This window comes from Lissotriton vulgaris, chromosome 11 (genome assembly GCF_964263255.1).
Source record: "Lissotriton vulgaris chromosome 11, aLisVul1.2, whole genome shotgun sequence".
In the NCBI taxonomy this organism is placed as follows: domain Eukaryota; kingdom Metazoa; phylum Chordata; class Amphibia; order Caudata; family Salamandridae; genus Lissotriton; species Lissotriton vulgaris.
Window position 1 is genome coordinate 935,744,973 of NC_141699.1, and position 20,673 is coordinate 935,765,645.

Genomic DNA, 20,673 nt, shown 5'->3' on the forward strand with positions numbered 1-20,673 from the left:
TGACTAACAGACTAGTCCCCTCAGGACAACTTTTACCTGGGGTCACCTATCAGGTGGTCAACATTGATGGAGTGCAGACAGACCATCCCATGGGAGTAGTAAATATCAGCTGGGGATGTGTCACTGGCCCCAAGAGAGTGGCAGTGTCTACAAACTTGCCTGTAGACTGTCTACTGGGAAATGATCTAGAGATCTCAGCCTGGGCTGGGGTAGAACAAGAAACCCATTCCAAAATGGAAGGCCTTCCAGAAAAGGTTAGTGGGGCTGTGATGGCCACACCCCAGCTCAAGCAGAATTCCTTCCTAAAGAGGTTGGAAGGGCTGTGATGGTCACAGCCCAAGCTCAAGCAGACTTCCCTGAAAAGGTTGGCAGGGATGTGATGGTCACAACCCACACACAAACAGAGTTCCTTCCTGAAATGATTGGTAGGGCTGTGATGGTCACAGCCCAAACTCAAACAGATTTTAGTGTTGTGAAGCCTGAAACTATGGATCACTCCACTCAGACATAGAGCATTGGGAAGGAAGAAAAGGCTCCCTCCCACCAGACATTAGGTGAGAGTCAGCCTCCTCAGGGAACTGACCCTATCCCTTGTGAAGGAACTGCCCCAGAGGTAGTCAGGCCTAGCCTGACAGAACCTCTGATGTCAGTGGATTCTTCCAAGGTGGGACCCAGTCTGGAGAAGGTAACCTGCCCCTCTCTACCCTGCCTCAGTCAGCCCAGGGCTGCAGGGGTCAGGGAGGCCAGTGGACCCCAAAGGGCCCCCTGTCCACAGGAACACCCCCATCAGCAGATTAGGGGCACCACAGCTAGCAGCCCTAGCAAGGTGAAAATTCACAAAGCTCCTGAGGGATCTCCCTTACACTTAGTTAGGAACCTCCCCCAGATGGACACTGTTGGGCACAGCCAAACATGGGATCTGATGGCCCCAGACCTGACCTGTCCCTCCAGTAAGTCAACAAAAGGGACCCAGCTTCCAGCTGTAGGTAGCCAGAGGTTGACCCTGAGAGCACAGTGCAACTCAGTCCTGGAAAGAAAGGCATACATGGTGGAAGATGATTGGAGGAAGCTGAGCCCTACATTAGAGGAGCCTCACTTCAGTACTCCATCTCAACACCAGCCTTTTACTTTGCCAAAACCCACCACGGGTAGAGATTCCCTATGGGGAGACCCTATGATACCCTTAGGGTAAGGGATTGCTTAGTGAACCATGAGACAGGGGGTAACCACGCTAGTGCAGGTACTTCCTTATATGGCCACTTAGGCAATATATGCTTACCTGGTCAAGGATAGCCTTATCTCCTTTCGTTTGGGGGGCGGGGGGTTGTGTAGGAAGGTGGATACCTAACTATGGTTACCCCCAGCTTTTTCCCTAGTGTTTAGCTGGTTTTCAACTTAGTTGGCCTGGGATCCTGCTAATCAGTGCCCCAGGCTATCTTCTCTCACTGTAAAATGAACTCCATTTACTTTAGGTACATCTACAATTGGACATTTGGTCACCTTATGAGCCCCTGTATAGTGTACCATAGGTAGCCAGGGCATAGGTGCATCCAAGACCTACCAGGGGCTGCAGCATGTATTATGTCACCCCTGGCTGGCCATCCACATTGACACAACTGGCTGATCACTCAGCTGGGGCAAGGTCGTGTAATCACCCCTTGTTTAGATACAGTATACATATATCTAACCTTATATATAGACACATATACACCTATAAGTCACTGCTATGGCAGGCCTTAACAATCCTGGAGGCAGAGTGCTTGGTTTTATGTGAGATGGTGCTCTAGCATGAGCTGAGCCTGTCTGAAGCTTTTGGAATCATGTCCTTAAAGCTGTTCTATGATGTAGCCATACCATATACTCTTAAGTGCATTATCATCCTCGCGGTTGATTGCTAACTTTGGTTTGGCTTTATCAAAACATGTCGTGTAAGGTGTCATACACTTTGGAATACTACCCCCTTGCCAGTTCTGGCGACGGGGGTAGCATTCCTCCCTTCTAGAGGGTGAAGACATGTTGTTCCTAGTTTTCAGAAGCTTTCTCCTAGTCCATCCGGAAGTGTCCTAAAAGAACTAGTTTCCAATTCTTTAATTCCCATTGTATCCCTATGGTAACTCCTGTGTGTGTTTAGACACTGCACACACATCCCTTGGGCCTCCTGCTTCCTAACCTTTGGTAGTACAGCGTAGCCCCAGCGATTCCCTAGGCCTTAGGCCTATTCCTTGTTCGTGACGTGGTTCTTATACCACTATTTCAGTATATAGTTTTGCGTGCCCTAGGGCCCTACTGTATTTTGTGCAACTTATTGTATGATAATTAAGTATCTTGTTATGTGCTTGTGCCTCTGACCTCTTAAAGAGATCAGAGGTGTTGTGTTAGTAATAAATACATATATATTCTATATATAACCTGTGTGATGCCCTTTCATTTGGTATTCAAGGGGTTACATATGGTAAAACAGCTAGCTTCACATGCTCTCTGAAGTTTTAGCCTAAGACTGCTTTGTCCATGCTACCACTAGGATAGCTGGTCTATAAGGTTGACTTTACAACCATCACCATAAGGGTTGTTTGGACTGATACAGGGTGCCCACTAGAATAGCGAACATCACATATCAGGCCAACTTCTCACAATGATCACACTTGGTAACCAATGGCAAAGGGCTTGCCATGACTCCCCTCGGGATCGAATTGTGAAGCGACAATGAATTGTGGGCGCTGTAGTTTCTTTCAACTGTCAACCACAATGAAAGAGATAAACAAGTCATGCCCTGGATAATTCTGTCATTTCATTTAATCCAGTAAGGGCACTATTGAATTTCAAAATCAGATAGGCTTCCTTCTGCAGAAGCACCGCATCTATGTCAATTATTCAGTTTTTAGTGTTCAGTCCAAACAAAACAGTACACTTCTGCCTGTTTGTTAACCATGATTGGTGTGTCAATATTTGTTTTTTACATGTAGTTATGTCATGAGTTAATATTTGTGTTATATTTTCATTTTGAACAAGTAAGTGTTTGTATTGTTTCACACTTTTTAAAAGTGCCATTTCTAAAATAGTAGTGTTAAATTCCACATTACCAATAAAGAGGATTTATCACCACCATTCCAAAGAAATAAAAAATTATGCAAAAACTCCTTTTTAATCATGAATTACAGCCTAAACGTGGTTTAAGAAATTCCCAATGCTTGCTTATGAGGAGGAGTAGGCCACACAGTAGTGACAAATTAATTTAGATGTTTGTCACTACCAGGACATGTAAAACTTAAAAGTGCATGTCCTCTTTTATTTTTACCGCACCCTGTCCATAGGGCTACCTAGAGCCTACCTTAGGGGTTACCTATGTGCAATTAAAGGGGAGTTTCAGGCTTGGCAAGTGTATCTAAAGGCCAAGTCGAAGTGGCAGTACACTGCACACACAGGCCCTGCTATGGCAGGCATGAGACAGGCTTGAAAGGCAACTTCTCAGGGTCGCACAATCAGTGCTGCAGCCCTACAAGTAGCATTTAATTTACAAGCCCCGGGTATATGCAAACTCACTTTACAAGGAACTTACAAGTAAATCAAACATGTCAAACAGGTGTAAACAAATTATAATATGTTTAGAGGAGCGAGCATGTGGACTTTAGCACTCGTCAGCAATGGGAAAGTGCCTTGAGTCCTAAGCCAAGAAAAAGAATGTCAGAAAAAGAAGAGGAGGTGTCATATGGTTACTACGTTTCTATATATTGTGTTAAGTTAGCATGTGCTTATTAAATGTTTAAACGCCATATTTTCTTTCTGCTTCGGTTTGCACACGACACCCAATTGTTATTGTAGCTTCTAACCTTGACGAAAGATGTGATTTATTTGAGAATAATATGTTATTGTACTGGTATCAGTCGTGCTTGGTACACTTGGTACAACTGTCTGCACACTGAGAACTGCACACTCTAAGAATAACCTAACACAAGATTGCTGAAGGCCTGATCCTCGCACCACGTTAGTCATAACACAAATAATGTTGTTGCCAATATTGGGCTCTACGCGGGTTTAAGATACAGTTACAGGGAATGAATCAACACACTTGATGCTTCGCATGCTGAGAGCTGGTAGCGGTTGATGTGATCTCCTCCTACTGAGAATTAGAGGTATGGGTCCGCCCTGCTAAGAACCCAGATGAGACCTTCTTAGATATAATATAATATGCTAATTAGGGTGCGCGAAATATAGGTGATACAGAATTCTATAGATCTTTGCATCATAACATGCTATCACCTTTTGCTTATTATGGATTAGTGACTATGCTGCTAACTCTGATTTTTATAATATGTATGTTGATATTATATAAGATACTGCGTTTGAGAATGTTGCATTGAAAAATAAACATTTCAAACTTGCACGTGTGTTCTCTGCCTCCCAGTTTCGGTTTGTAATGATTATATAACGAAAGAGTGTTCATGTGTTCCACGATACCTGAGGTATTCTAAGTTCATGTTCTGGATTGTCTAAGTCATTGGTAAGTTATTACTGCCGATGAGACACTGTAGCTAGCTTGGTAAGGGGATTTCTGAAACAAAGGTGAGTTTTGGTCACCCTAACTCACCGAGGTTCTAGATCTCTGTGCACAGTTCTGTGGGAGAACGGAAACCCTGCTACATGGCGCCCATACGTTGGTTGGTCTTATATCATGACACTCGAGTAGTATAACATTCAAACCTTAACGCCTTCATTCCCGTTTCCGGAAAACGGCAGTGTCGGAAAAACCTACCTATTTTTGAAATAGGTCATTTTCAAGCTTGAATCTAACTGTAAAAGGTTTCTTTGAATTACTACCCAGTTGTGCAACAAAGTAATCTTTGTGTTTTCACTTTCCTGTGCTGACATGGCACAAGCCGTGGACATCCCGCAGCATAGTCGCATTGCGGTGCGTGACCATTTGCGGATGTATGATGTTCCTGTGGAAGGCTTGGCTGTCGTTCTGGTAGTGAGTGCGGAACATGCTTACCCGTACGAACTATTTTATTCGTGGGTGACATTTCCGGCGGTGGACGCTAATTCTGGAGTGTTCCATTCATACACTGCTTCGGCTGTACCGGCTGCGTATGCTCCGTACAGAGCACTGGAGGTTCCTATTGATGCTTGGCAGCATGGAGTTTGGTTTGGTGGCGCCCTACCACACTCTTTGTCCGCTTCGAGGTTAGGCCCTTTGTCCATTCCGGGCACACCTTGGCCCGCTTTGGCTGGATTCCCTCCTCACCCTCTACGCGCCACTTGTAACGTGGCTGATCTGCGGCGGCTTCATGAAGTCGCGGTGGCAGTGATTAGAGCGCTTGTTCATTACACTAGCCGTAATGATCAGGACGCGGCCCCTAGGGGGCGCACAGCTTCGTGCAGAACATGCTGGTCTGAAAATCAATCCGGTCATGGTGAATTCCGTGATGGGTAAAAAGCCCCAGGAAAAGGATGATTTTCCGTTCTGGCTTGCTGAGAAATTCGGCCAGCTGGAAGCTGTGTTTCCCAATACGAGTCCGGGTGATAAACACCGGATTCTTACACTGAGTTTGCCGAAAGATCTGGCTCCTGACCTTGTTGACTGTGAGACCTGGGGCAAAACTTTTGCAGCGGTCTATTCGAGGTGCTATGGCTCCCCGTCTGTGACCAATCTAGGTGGAGTCCTTAAACGTGTTCAAGACGAACACGGACCAGAGGCGGCTGTTGAATTGGGCATGCGCCTGTGTGGCTCGTTTGAAGTGGTTTGCGATCTGATCCTTGCAAATGTCAAGGGGGATGCAGTGAACTTTCAGGTGGCTAACGCATTGGCGTTGGTTCAAGAGGCCGACCGACCCCGACAGTTGGCAAAGATAATTGTGGCTGCTTACAAAATGGTTGGCCGCAATGCGAAGGGGGTTAAAGCTTTTCCTGATAAGGAGAAGAAACAGCCCCAGGGCCAGACATCGGAAACTAGTGGTCAACAAAAGTCCAAGAAGCAAAATTGGCCTAAAAAGCAGAATCAGGGTAAGCAACAACAACAACAAACACAGGTTTCTGCTCCTGCGTCTCCATTGCCTGCGCAGTCGGATCGTGTTTATGATTTGCGCGACCGCACGATGATTAAATCGCCTGAGAGATTTCAGGCTTCTGACCAACGCTCTCCTTGTTCCTTTCAGGACTCATCGGCTCCGTCAACCGGTGGTGGAGGGGGCGGCAGGGGCAGGGGTGGCCAGCAAGGACGTGGTCAGCCCTGCCCGCGAAACGGTGGAAAGCAGCAGGAAGGCTCTACGCCCAAGAGACCTCAGTTTGCCACGAAGAAAGTCGCCGCCCTGACAGCGCATCGTTATGCCCCAGATAGTGAGAACGCGGCTTCGGAATCTGACGTGGGCTCTGACCTTGCTGGACAGCGCAGCAGAGATTACCATAGTGAGAGAGGCCCTCCGTCCACTGTTGAAGGTGACAGCGACTGATACTTATGTTGTGATTGAAACTGCTGATACGCATGTTGCTCCCCCTGAACGTCTTTTTGAAATTGTCCTGTTAATTGAAGGTGACATGCAGCGAACTGTAAAAGGGGTATTTTGGGAAAATCTCTCGTCCACATATGACATTTTGCTTTCGGAGGCTGACTGGCCCCCACCTTTTGTTCTCGCAGCTCCGCGAGGGGAGGAGGTAATCCTGCCCTGTTTCGCGCACACTGTGCTGAGAGTGGAAGCGCTGCATTTTGCAGAAGAGTGGGCTCTGGCGCTTGCGCCGGCTGTGTACCGCAATCAGTGTGGCTGGGATAAATTGTCACCGAGCCACGAGATTCCTTTACGGTCACAGCCACAGCCTCAACCTCAATATCCCATACGGCGTGAAGCCAAAGCTTCAGTCGCGGCTATCCTTGAACAATTGGAATATCAAGGTGTAATTGAAACGTGTGTGTCACCGATGAATAACCCCCTTTTTACTGTAAACAAGCCAGACGGCTCATATCGTTTGGTTTTGGATTATAGGCATTTGAACTCGCATTGCCGTAACTGCGCAGTACAGAATACTCATGGCTCTGCGTTCGTGAATAGTCTTGAGCGTAAACGGTTCAAAACCACGCTTGACATTTCCAACGGTTTTTATGCCCATAGATTAGACGGTCTAAGTTCCCAATGGACCAGTTTTACATGCGGCTGTGTGCAAAAAAAGTTTCGGCGTCTCCCAATGGGCTATAAGAACAGTCCTGGAGTATTCTCCGCCCGCATTGTCTCTCTTCTGGAGAGCTTCGACCCAGTTGCTTGTTCGTATGTGGATGACATTTATCTGATAGACGACGATCTTTGGGATTATCTGTGTCGAGTAAATAGCATAATTTGTAACTTTGCTGACATAGGTTACAAGTTTAACTTTGCAAAGTCGCACATGGCAGAGTACACGGTGTTGTTTCTAGGTTACGAGCTTAACAATGAGGGGAAGGGTTTAGCACCCCATTTCCTGGAGAAGTGCGCACAGTTGCGCTCTCCGACAACACTGAAAAAATTACAATCTCTGTTGGGTTTTTTGAATTTCGGGAGAACTTACATTCCGGAATATGCCCAGCGTATCAAGCCTTTGTATGCTTTGATACAACCATCTTTTTCCAAATCATGCTGGCTGCCTGAGCATTTGGCTATTCTGCAGTCTTTGCAGGCTGATTTGCTCGCTTCTGAATACTTACAGACTCGTGATAACCATACCAACCTGGTGATAAGAATTATCCCTGGGGCGGTGGGTTTCACGTACCTGACTTTTAATGAGGGAGATACAGTACCTATTGCTTACAAGTCACACTTGTACACTTCGGCTGAATTGCGTTTTTCCACTGTGGAGAAAGTTTTAACGGCTGTGCAGATGGCAATTCTTAAGGAACGTGCCCTGTCACAAGGAAAACGCATGTTGGTTGTTACCCCGTGTCCTACCTTAGAGGCGGTTACGAAAGCCAGTGTACCTAATTCCAAAGCTTTGCATCCTCAGTGGATTCAATGGGCTGCATCCTTGACGTCCCAGGATGTCACGTTTATTTTTGACGCCACTTTACGGTCGCAGGAGTATTTACAGTATGAATTTGTTCATCCTGCTCCATTAGCAATGCGGCCGTTGGAGGATTTCCATTGCATCATTTACACTGATGGTTCGGCGCAGGTTGCGCATGGCTCTAAACATGCCTACGTTTCCGCTTGCGCCATTGTGGTCGGTGCCATGGTGAACGATGAGTTCAAGTCCAGTGTCGTGCACATGCAGACGCTTGGGGACTGCACCGCGCAATTAGCAGAGCTTCGTGCCCTAATGCTTGCATTGGAGTTTGTAGATCCTAGTGTGACGACTTTGATCGTAAGTGACTCTTACTACTGTGTCCAGTCTTACAATGAAAACTTGTTCTTTTAGATTCAGAATGAATTTTGTGATTCCAAAGGTAGCACAATAAAACATAAAATGATCTGGGTCCGAGTGGCGGAACTTAAAGAGAAGCTGCCACTCGTCTTTGTGATTCATACTCTCGGTCATCAGCGCGTGGGGGTCCACGCTGTTGGCAATTTGCTTGCTGATGAAGCAGCGAAGTCAGCAGTATCAAAATACTTAGTTGCAGCAGTCACGAGGTCCAAAAGCAAAAAAGATGACGACATCTTGGCAGCAGTAGCTGCAACGGAGAAGGGAAGTAAATATCCTGCGGGGTTCCCTTCTAAATACACATACCACTTAAGTCCCGATAAGGTTCCTTATGTGAAAATCCCTGATGTTGGCGAACGTTTAGTTCCCAACTCGGATCTCAGGGCTGTTTTGATTGCAGCGGCTCATGAAGGTGTGGCATCTGCGCATGCGGGCGTCTCAGCCACTGTAACGCAGCTACAACAGAGGTTCTGGTGGAGGGGACTGTATAAACAGACGCGCAAATATGTTCTTCAATGTGACATTTGCCAGCAGATTAAGCCTTCAACTGCTGCGCGTCCGCCTCAGACACAGTTGTACATCTCGAATAAACCACTTGGATGCGTTTATTTGGATCACTGCGGTCCATTGTCTTCTGATACTGCATACAAGTACATCTTAGTAGCAGTAGATTCATGCACACGCTTTGTGTGGGTATGGCCACATCGAAGCGCTGATTCACGTACTGTCATTAAGGATTTGCGAGTCTTTGTGGGAATTTTTGCCTGTGGTACCTTCCATTCGGATCAGGGTCCGGCTTTTGCCTCTAAGGCATATAAGGATGCTATGGTTTCGATGGGGGTCCAAGTCAAGTTTTCGAGTCCCTACAGACCCCAGGGTAATAGTGTAGTTGAACGAATGAACCGCGACTTAAAGCAATCTTTGACAGCTCGAGTTATAGGCGCTGGCAGTAACTGGTTAGCCCACCTCATATGCGTGCAGCGTGCGCTTAATAATCTCCCTAGAAGGTCTCTGGGTGGGCGGACCCCATACGAAATGCTCTTTGGTATCAAGATGTATGTACCTGACCTCGATGGGCTGGACTACAAGGCCCAGGCCACGGCCTTTGACGTAGATGAACATTGCAATGTTTTACAGAATCTACAAAAGACCAGAGACAGTCTTGCAAAGGAAAATTTGCCCTCCACATCGGATGATGCGCTGCAGATCCCGGTAGTTGGCTGGCTACCCCAAGTTGGAGAACTGGTTCGAGAGAAGATCGATAACAAGAAAGAGTTTGGTCCCTCATATCGAGCACCGGTTCGAGTTCTTGGAGTGAAGGGCACAAGAACAGTCATTTTACCACCACTTCCAGGTCGTAAGGAAAACAGATTTCTTTCTATTGACAATGTCAAGACACACAGGGTGGCCGATTCTTCATAGCATGACACCGGCTGTATCCTGTCCTTCCATGGTGAGGCACTCTGTACTAGCAATAACATCTGGTGCAGAACAGAAGGTGTCCCTCGAGATGCCTGCCATATCCAGTCCTTTATTGAATACTATTCCTGTTACTAACATTGATGAGCTGAACTATACTTATCCTGCTGATTTATCGATGCCTGATTTGCAGACCCGTTTGGCCAACCAGTCCAGATTCTCTTTTGACTCTGATTCGGAACCTTCAAAGAAACCCTCAAACATTGCAAGATATGCCACGTTGTTTAAAAAACATTTTTTAATTCCCCCTTGGACATACATTTGGTTGATCCTATTTTCATTTTATCTTTTTATGTCAATTGGTTTTGTGTTTTATTTTTTCCGTCTGATTGATGGTCACTACGTTAAAGAAAGAACAGGAATTCGGTACCTTAATGGAACATTGGCCCGTCTTTCCTCTTCACATTCAGCGCACAGACTGAAACGAAACTTAAATACAGTTAACATTACTGCTTGGCCTGTCCTTGATGGGATTGTGTGGGATGCGGTTAGGTTTCAGATACATGGGCCCACTGAAGTGATTAATGTTCCAAATGTGCTTAGAGTAAACATGGGAGATGTGATTAAACAAAATATACGTTCTGATGATTGGGATATTCAGGCCGTAGAAGCATTATTCTCGGATTTGAAGTATTATGCTGCCTTCGATGCTGAGGATCTGTACACAGATTCTATTAATTATGGTGATTTGTTTTGTTTTCAACACTATGGTAATCATTTTTTACATAAGACAAATTCCAGGAGGGTTGCTGTAAATAATACACAATGGGAACATTGCCCTGCTCCATCCGGTGGCAGTTCCAATACATTTCTGAAAAAATATACCTATTTTACAGACTTTAATCAGTCTAATCCCGAGTCATTTTATTTTAAATTGACACAAAAGCCCATTTCCAAAGTTAGACTTACCGATACAAAATTGCTGTATTCGAAGTCCTTTCTAGACAGGTTGGCTATAGATGGCTACGAGTTTTGGAAAGGAACAATTGACCTTAAATCGGTTTGGGGTACCAAAGATTGGCAGGTACAAGGCACTGAGGCTTTGCACCGTGCATGTCTCATCCCGAATCACATGTTGTTTTTAAATTCGACCATTTTCCAGACAACATGCTTTGGATTGGCTACTTCTAAAAAATTAAATACACCGACCATCCCAGATTTAGATGAATATACAGGTTGGGGTAATTTTACTGATTTCTCCATTCATGAGTTGCAAACTCATTTACACAATTCATCCTTTAACATTTCCAGTTTGGATTCCAAGGGTTGGCTGGTATGGCAAAAGAGTGCTGATTCTTGCCAACGCCGTTTTATGGGTTTGGCTGAAGGGTTCACAAAAGTCAGGCCCGATCCGCGTTTTGAAGAAGACTATACTGTCACAACTTATTCTGTGGGGAAGCTGTGTCAAAATTGGTTACAACATTCCACATTAACTGCAGTAAAACTACATCTGTCTCAATTAAATGATAATGTGGATTTGAACGATTTTATAAAAGGCCCGGCTAAGGGTAGATCTAAACGATGGCTGTATGCAATTTACAATGAAATCTGGAAAGTTACCCAGGTGGAGGCTGCTAAACGCCTAAGAGCTATTGATCAAGCAAATTTAGAAAAGGTACTTGCAGTTGTTGATAACAGTATTAACACGCTTTCTTCCCGAATTTACACGTTAAACAATATTGTGTCTTCTGTTGTTGACATTGTACATGATGAAGTGTCCGTTTTATATCATGGTCAAAATCAATTACGTTCTGTGATGCAGTTTGCTTGGACACTACAGACTCTTAAGTCTGGTCGAGTGCCGTGGAATTTTATGAACGTATCATCACTATTTGCCCCATTTAATCTGACTGAAAAACAGCGCATGCTATCAATGAGAGATGCGACATTTTCTATGCTACACATTGAAAAATTAGAATCCTTGCCTTTTTCTGTGGCTGAAGTGACTGCTGCAACATGGCCTATCCATGGTGTTATTACCTTACCTTTTGCTTCGTATAAACTTACAAATTGTATGAAATATATAGCTATAGGGCGATATGAACCATTAGGCAGTGCTTTTCTCCATGAGACGTGGTCTTTACCATACACTTATAGATGCCTAAAAGAGGGAAATGAAGTGAATTTGAATGGTGAAGAATGTACACAATCGCCTGACCGCTCACTAATATGCAGACACATCCAGTTGCATGGTTCTTGTAATCAGGACAAACCTAATTTGGCCTGTGTTTTGAAAGGGACACCAGTTCCTGCAATAGTTCCCACGTTCACTTTGTTGTCCAACGGTAGTTATTTGCTTTTGAATAACGAGTTTTGTTGTGGGTTAGAGGCCGGTATCGTATATGTGGTTACGGTGTCAGAAAGGGTGGTTTGCTGCAAGAATGTGTTATATCCGCCCACGCATGGAAATTCAGATGTTTTAATTTGGCCGAGAATACCAACCTTGAGAGCTGAGTTCGATGGTTTAGGCCGTATAAGAGCCCTATTGTCTCAAAAGCAGGTGTCCCTGAGCTCTGCCCGCGAAACTTATGTCCTTCACATAGCAAACACAAGCACAGAAGTACAGGCACTTTTAAGTACAGGCACTTTTAAGTACTGATTTACCGTCTCATTTCTGCGAGCTGGTTCATCAAATCTTCAATGCCTCCTCCACAACGAGCCTGGCACATTTTTTAAAAATGGTTAGCAGTGGTCTCGTGACTACATTTGAAAAAGTATTTGGTATTATCCCTGCGTTCTTTCATTCTATATTCGCAAGCCTGTTTGGCGGATTTCCTGTTTTGCTGGCTTTGGCTGCAGGCGTTCTGGTGATATTTTACTTTATAAAACATGGATGCCCATCCTGCGCAAGGAAACGCTCAGCCCCTACTGATGCAGTTTTGCAACCGGATGCATGATTATTATGGATCCCTGCCGCTTGCGACTTTAAGCACGGCTTTTGGATTATCCTTCAGATTTTCCTATTTCACATGTGTCCAGCCCGTGTTTCATTGCCTGAGCTGTGATTTCGACTGGGCCATTGATTTGTGTTTCTGTTTACCGACTTCTCCTGACGTCAACTTTGATCAGCTGATGTACCCCGTAGTGGCTCACGAGCTGGTCTGTTCTGGCGAAAGGGTTATGGCTGTGGCAGCGATGCATGGACTAATGGGTCAGTGGGACATATTCGCAGCGGCGCATGACTTTCTGGCACAGAGCGTTCTCGAGAACCCACTGAGTTGTCCTCTGATGTTGCTAGAGGAACCGGTGTTGGAGGAGCACGTATGTTCTTTCCAATTGCTTAATTGGATGGCTGAACTGTTTTCGGATGATGACAGTGATTTCATGTTGGAAGCTGTAGCTACCTATTTTGCATATTCATTCAACCATGAGTGACTTTGAAGACTTCCATCATTATGGCACATGACTTTTTAGTAATTCTGAATGGTGCCTTTTTTCAATACGAACATTCGATTTTTTCATATGTTCTAGGCCTATTAACTGAGAGTAGGCCTTAAGTTCGACTTTTTATATTTTGTGTGGCCACTATAGGCATTCATACATAAATTTTATTTTTGACTTTTACATATATTTGCATACATTTAGCTTGGCTCAATATCATTGAACTCTGCTTTCATGTCTTGCCTCTCATAGAGTATTGGCTTATATTTTTGATTTTTAACCGTCCTCGGATCATTGGGGGGGTGTCATATGGTTACTACGTTTCTATATATTGTGTTAAGTTAGCATGTGCTTATTAAATGTTTAAACGCCATATTTTCTTTCTGCTTCGGTTTGCACACGGCACCTAATTGTTATTGTAGCTTCTAACCTAGACGAAAGATGTGATTTATTAGAGAATAATATGTTATTGTACTGGTATCAGTCGTGCTTGGTACACTTGGTACAACTGTCTGCACACTGAGAACTGCACACTCTAAGAATAACCTAACACAAGATTGCTGAAGGCCTGATCCTCGCACCACGTTAGTCATAACACAAATAATGTTGTTGCCAATATTGGGCTCCACGCGGGTTTAAGATACAGTTACAGGGAATGAATCAACACACTTGATGCTTCGCATGCTGAGAGCTGGTAGCGGTTGATGTGATCTCCTCCTACTGAGAATTAGAGGTATGGGTCCGCCCTGCTAAGAACCCAGATGAGACCTTCTTAGATATAATATAATATGCTAATTAGGGTGCGCGAAATATAGGTGATACAGAATTCTATAGATCTTTGCATCATAGCATGCTATCACCTTTTGCTTATTATGGATTAGTGACTATGCTGCTAACTCTGATTTTTATAATATGTATGTTGATATTATATAAGATACTGCGTTTGAGAATGTTGCATTGAAAAATAAACATTTCAAACTTGCACGTGTGTTCTCTGCCTCCCAGTTTCGGTTTGTAATGATTATATAACGAAAGAGTGTTCATGTGTTCCACGATACCTGAGGTATTCTAAGTTCATGTTCTGGATTGTCTAAGTCATTGGTAAGTTATTACTGCCGATGAGACACTGTAGCTAGCTTGGTAAGGGGATTTCTGAAACAAAGGTGAGTTTTGGGTCACCCTAACTCACCGAGGTTCTAGATCTCTGTGCACAGTTCTGTGGGAGAACGGAAACCCTGCTACAGAGGAAGGTAACAAGGTTGAGGTGATCCTTCAGAGAGGGCAATTTCCAACAGATAGATACTCAAAATGGCCCGCCATTGCACACAAAGTAAATATAGAACCCAATGGTATTCACATTTACTAGGCGCACCATTTGCTCTCTGGATTATGGTCAACCTAGAATGATGGCCCGTATGGTAGAATCTATGTCACATGCCAGGCATGCTTGTGTCCTTAGAGATGTGTTTCATAACTGTTGATTAGTGCATATCTTATTAGCTCAACAAAACATAGCACACAAGTTCCCGTGACAGGAGATAAATACAGCGTTCTTGATGAAGTGAACATTGATTTGCTTACCTGCATTTAAATACATTTACATGTGACAAATAACAATTCTTTTGGGCTTTTTCAGGCCACAGAAAATTATGGAAAGGACAAAACGTTGACCAATCTTTTGAACAAAATGTCTTTTTATGTTCTTCCGGTACTGAACATTGATGGCTATGTATATACATGGACTGAGGTAAAGTATACATTTTTGCTTAAAGCATTAATGCATTGTTATATTTATTTTTACCTCTACTGTATCAGGTTTTGAATTTTATTGCAAAAACCTTTCTGATGTTGTTGGAAATGGTCAGTACAGCCAATAAGATTGTTATAGAATTGTTGAGCAGAGAGTCTCCTATTAAGTGCTCTAGCTAATACTTTGGATATTCAATTTTTATACCCCGTCGAGAGATTTCAATTAGTTTATGCTATGTAAATTCTCTAACAGTAGGAATTTTCAAATAACACCCAAGCACATTTTATATGCCAACCAAAACAGAAATTGTTAAACACCCATTGTGCATCAATTCAAATTTCTTTGACATGCCAAATGATACCATTTGTTATGATATTTTGTAATTGCCAGAAATGCACCTTCTAGTGTCTGCTAAAATTAAAATATATCTGCAGCATCAACTGATTACTAAGCTAAAATGTTTGCTCTCTGCATGTTAAACATGTGTTCAATTAACTATATATTTTTTACATTATTTGTTATAGCTAGAAATCAAAGACCTGCACAATTACAGGTGCAGCAGCAGTGTCTTCAGGAGCCATTGTCCCACTGTGGGTCTTTTGCCCTCAATCACTATATGTTGCCAAGACACATGATTCCCTGTATCACTGTCCTTGCTCATGGGGAAGATGTCCCCTTTTATGTTGTTGATGGGCACACCTTGCCCTAAGAGGACTGGCCAATATAGAGGTGGTCAGATCAGTGGTAGTGACTCCAGTCTTGACGATAACTGTGGTGGTGGGTGCAGCTGTGGTGGAAGCGGTGGGGCAGCTGTGGTGTTGGTGTAGTTCTGTTGGTTATAATGGGGCTGCCTGGTGAATTTGCAACAACTGTAGGTCTTTGATAGTGGAGGGACCTTCATCTATATCTTAGCATTCATGTTTGGAGACACCAACAGAGAGTTGTCCTGAAAAGTGTGTGGCACATGTATGCGATCCCTCTTATCTCCAACCCTTCCTATTTGTCTGGCCTAAGCCTCCACAGGAAATATATCATTGATGCCCTATCACGGTCTTAACCAGGGTGTGTTCCGATCCAATCACTGTTTTCAGTCACCAGAATGGCTTGACCTTATCATCTCATAGACAATTTCAACCATTATCTAAGCAGTTTTCTTGATGGGCATTCTGAAGGTGATGTCTGGTCTGTATGTGTGGTGTAAAATCCTTTTTACATAGTTTTCTTGATGGACATTTCTGCAGATGATGTTGAGAGCTATGTGTGTGGGGTACAGCTGGGTCAAGCACTTTTGGAGAGGGCAGGGGTTGTTGGAATATAACCAATCACTGTCAGCAGTAAATCTGACAGTTAGTGTCTCGAAACACACCCACCCTTTCTGATTCCACTGCTCCCACTACTCCATTTTCTTTCACCACTCCCTCCCACCATCTAGTCCACCATTTGCCCCTCCCTTCTCTCCTAACAATACCTTATTTCCCTGCAATGTTGATCCACTGGTCACCTCTCACCTTCTGCTACCACTCTTTCCTCTCTCTGCTGCCAATCTGCTTCTTGCGCTCTGATCCTTCCGCTGTCCTCTGGTACATACCTTACCTTTCTCCCTATCTACTTCCATTCCACCATTACCTCACCTCTTTCCTATGCCTGCTCACTCTTCTGTCCCTTCCTCTGATGACCTTGTGTCAAATTAACGGGGACCACACACAAATATGGGCTAGCTTGGAACCTGTCTACACCTTCCCTCACCCAACACCCATGGCATTGAGTATGGATCTGTGGTAGGCGCATATAATTTCATGACACATACAACCATTTCTCTAATGTGACTTTTTTGAATAGCACTTCCCTCTTCATCTAACTTTAAATTAAGAACAAACATTTTTAGACTTCTTAGAAATCAGAAACAAGACACCACTTTTTTTCTGTAGCATTTTAATATTGTACCACATTCCCCCATGCAGTGTTTATTTTTGTGTGCTTCGCCATCAGGACATGTTGTTTCTTGCATAACAACAATATTTCCCTTCAGTCTACAACAATAATATATTTATAGTTTCTTAACTACTTGCCTCAGACCTTGGAAACTTAGTAGTAGCAACTACAAATCACACACATAAAATTTTAGTGGAGGTAAGTGTTGGAAACATGAAGAGATAATTGTGTTTTCTCAAGGCCATGTAGCTATAAAACCATTATCTCCTATTACTTCCTTGTTATACAAACATCAGGGGCACAGAAGTGACAACAATATATGCGTGCAGGTGAGTTAGGGCTGTCTCTTCAGCATATCTTTTACTTTCCCGGCAAGCAATCAGTTTCCCCACTATACAGGTAACTTAGGAAATTTAACTTATGTGAAGCAAAAAAACCCAATGAATAATTAATCAATCACTGCCTCCGCTGCTTCCCCAAGTCCCATATTTGCTCACATTGCATTTATTGATCCACTGCACATTACTTAATGATTATAAAGATCATATTAATTAATTTTCTTATTCATAATGATGACTAAAAGTCAATAACCTTGTTGGCTAATCTAGGTGCATCAATTGTGATAGGACAGGTTCATATTGTTACAGTTACCATTAATATTGAAAAAGTCAGTAATGCTTTATGCAACGATACTTTTGTATATTTGAACAAAATCGCATCACTTTTGTCGAATTCACCCGACCTGACCACTACATCATCCCCAAGTCAGAAATACATAGTTAGGCAAGCTCTACAACCTAGCCTAAGGTTACTGATTGACTGGTCACAGGTGGGGTGGCATGTAGCCAGCAGACAAACTCAGATCAATCTCCACAGATAGGGGCAGCGACAAGTCAATGGTCCATGGAGATTGACCCTAATACTGTACACATGGCTGGGGTGGGGTGGTGTGGGCGTTCCCAAAACGCCATAAACTTAGATGCCACATGAAGTTAGGAGCACTCAGCCAATCAGAACACAGCACACACAGTACACACAGTGAACATGCGCTCATCATGCCGGACATCTGAACACGTTAGCCACTGGCCCTCATTGTGTGCATGCAAGGTCGAAGTCCACCTGCATTTGCTATCAGGTGGGAATATTTATGACTCCAAGACTAGGCCTGCATTCCTTTACCAAAAAAGTATCTCTAAATTATGTTATGATGTCCAAGAATTATATAAAGTGGGGCTCAGATCAATTGTACTTTGAGGCAGTCCTCAGACCCCGACTTTGAAACTGTTGTCCTGGCCAAAGAGTTTGATGCAAGCAGCTGTTCCTGTTTTTCACTACCAGGACATGTCAAACTTAAAAATACATGTCCAACTTCTTAAATACTATGCACCCTGCCTATGGACTGTTAATGGCCTACCCAAGAGTCGACTTATATGTATTACAAAGGAAGGTTTAGGCCTGGCAAAAGGTTTATTTTGCCTGGGTAAACTTGCAGTTTAAACCTGCACACACAAGCTGCATTGAAGGCCTGAGATATGTTTAAAAGGCTACTTAAGTGGGTGGTACAATCAGTGCTTAGGCCCACTAGTAGCATTTCTGGGTCCTAGGTATATGGAACTCCACTTTACTAAGGTCTTACAAGTAAATTAAAAATGACAATCAAGTGTAGGCCAATCTTACCATGATATAAAGGTGTTTTACATAAAGAGGGGTAAACCCAATGGTACTGGGACCTGGGTGAAAATTGATACACTATAGAATGGCCCCAGTAACTAAGGACAAACTAAGATTAAAAATAAAGAAACATACAAGTGAACATATGAATCTACAAAGAGTCTAGTATGAGGGAATGTTATTTAATCACATTGCCACATCAAAGAACATTTGACACATTTATGAAACCTTCAATCATCATAATTTAAACAAGAGGTGCCCAAAGGACAGAGAAAAGGAGGGGAGGGATGAATTTGGTGTGAGGATCGTGGTCATATAAGAAAAAATGGAAAAGGAATTGTAATCAGTTTGTCCTTAGTTACTGGGGCCATTCTATAGCGTACCATGATTTAAGGGTGAGCACAAGTGCATTGGTACTAGTTATCAGTGTCAAGGGCCACAGAGTCCTAGGGCCAACAAAAACTAATTCAGCACAAATAGGAGGAGTGAAGGCAAAATGTTTGGGGGAAGACAAACCTGCTTGTGCAGCAGGGAGAAGCATCAACCCACTCGCATCACGGTCATCAGAGTCTGTGAGTGAATAATTTGGAAGTGCAAGAGGGAAAAAACAGTCTTCAGAGCAACTTGTCTACATGTTCTATGCACATTCCACTCCACTTAGCACACAATATCCGTCACTGGAGGTTTGAGTTCTGGTCTGAATAATCTAACCATGTATTAGCTTGTTAAATTGCATCATCACTCTATAGAGTAATAAAGGGCCTGATTTACAGTTTGGTGGACAGGTACACCGCCACAAACATAACAGATATTCGGTCCCCCTTTTTGCAAATGCATTACATTCTTGCACAAGGACAATTTGTGATGGAGTAACACTCTGCCAAACTCTAAATCAATTTCCCAAGTCGACTATAGAAGATCCAGATTGGAGGGGATTCTGTTGTGTGAGGAGGAAAGTTGCTGAGGTTTGAAAAAGGGGTGTTCACTCTATCAAGACACTGCATGTGTTCAGGGTTTAGGGGCTCTGGAGCAAAAGTTTTACAACTGTTTTCAATTTTTGTGCACAAATATCAGATAAAGAATTACAAATGGTTTCCAGTGAGAAATTGTAGAAAACTGACATGGGGATGAGAGAAAAAACGTTATGATGTTGAAGGCTTCACATGAGGATTTGGCTGCCATCTTATTGAAAAACTTGCAGAGCATGCCACTCTATGTCTTGTATGTTTTTTGAAAACCAGCATGCAACCAGAAAACCCCAATCCATGAGATAACAGTAGTGCATCAAGACTAGTCCATTCTGAATTCACATGGTAAACCTTTGAATACGTCAAAGCCCAATGCTACAAGTGCACAGTTTATATGATGCTGAAACAGTTGCAGCATAAAGATCAATAGACTTTGAGGAGGACAGATGTAACCAAGCAAAATACTAAGCATACGCTGGAATATTACCTGCCTATCTTGCTCTCTATTTTAAAACATGTCATAGTTGTCTGTACAGGTCTTAAGAATAAAGGTCCAATGTGTCCAAAAACCTAAGCGATTAATGTATTTTTTCCAAGAATGGTTGAATTGTAGCTATAACGCAACCTGTATTATGAGGTGCAATCAATGCATTAATGTCTGGTGACTTTGAAATGTCTCCATGAAAAATCAAGGATGTGAAAATGTATGAGTTGAACCCCAAAAAATAGTTGCACCACATTTTTTGTATGTATTAAAGTTTTGAGTTATTTAATCACCTGTTCATTCATTTACATGGTTTACCCTTCCTAACACAACTGTGCAGCATTCACTTTATGGGACTGTGGTAGGGTACAGCTAATAAGGAAAAGGGAGACTATACATTTATGGGTGGGGCGTTAACAGACAACCTTGATATGTGGTATGGCTTGCTCAAAGAGAAAAGTCATCAAAAGATCTATATCAGAGGAAAAATGTAATCAAAAAATATAACGACTTAACAATGAAAACTATTTTTCAGCATTTCTCAGTGTTTCATTTAAGTACATACAATATAATCACTGAATTGACTAACATTTTTCGAAAGTAATATTTTTTTTAAACTTGAAACATTCAAGAAT

General features: G+C 43.1%; 1 protein-coding gene across 2 annotated transcripts in view; it reads left to right on the forward strand.

Annotated features, from left to right (window-relative positions):
- The window catches only part of LOC147683705 (mast cell carboxypeptidase A-like), a 193,770-nt gene that overhangs the window by 61,123 nt on the left and 111,974 nt on the right, over nucleotides 1–20,673 (forward strand). For both annotated transcript variants that reach the window (XM_086944893.1, XM_086944894.1), the window contains exon 7: nucleotides 14,870–14,980. In XM_086944893.1, the coding sequence (XP_086801019.1) occupies nucleotides 14,870–14,980 (111 nt within the window). The remainder of the gene's footprint in view (nucleotides 1–14,869; nucleotides 14,981–20,673) is intronic.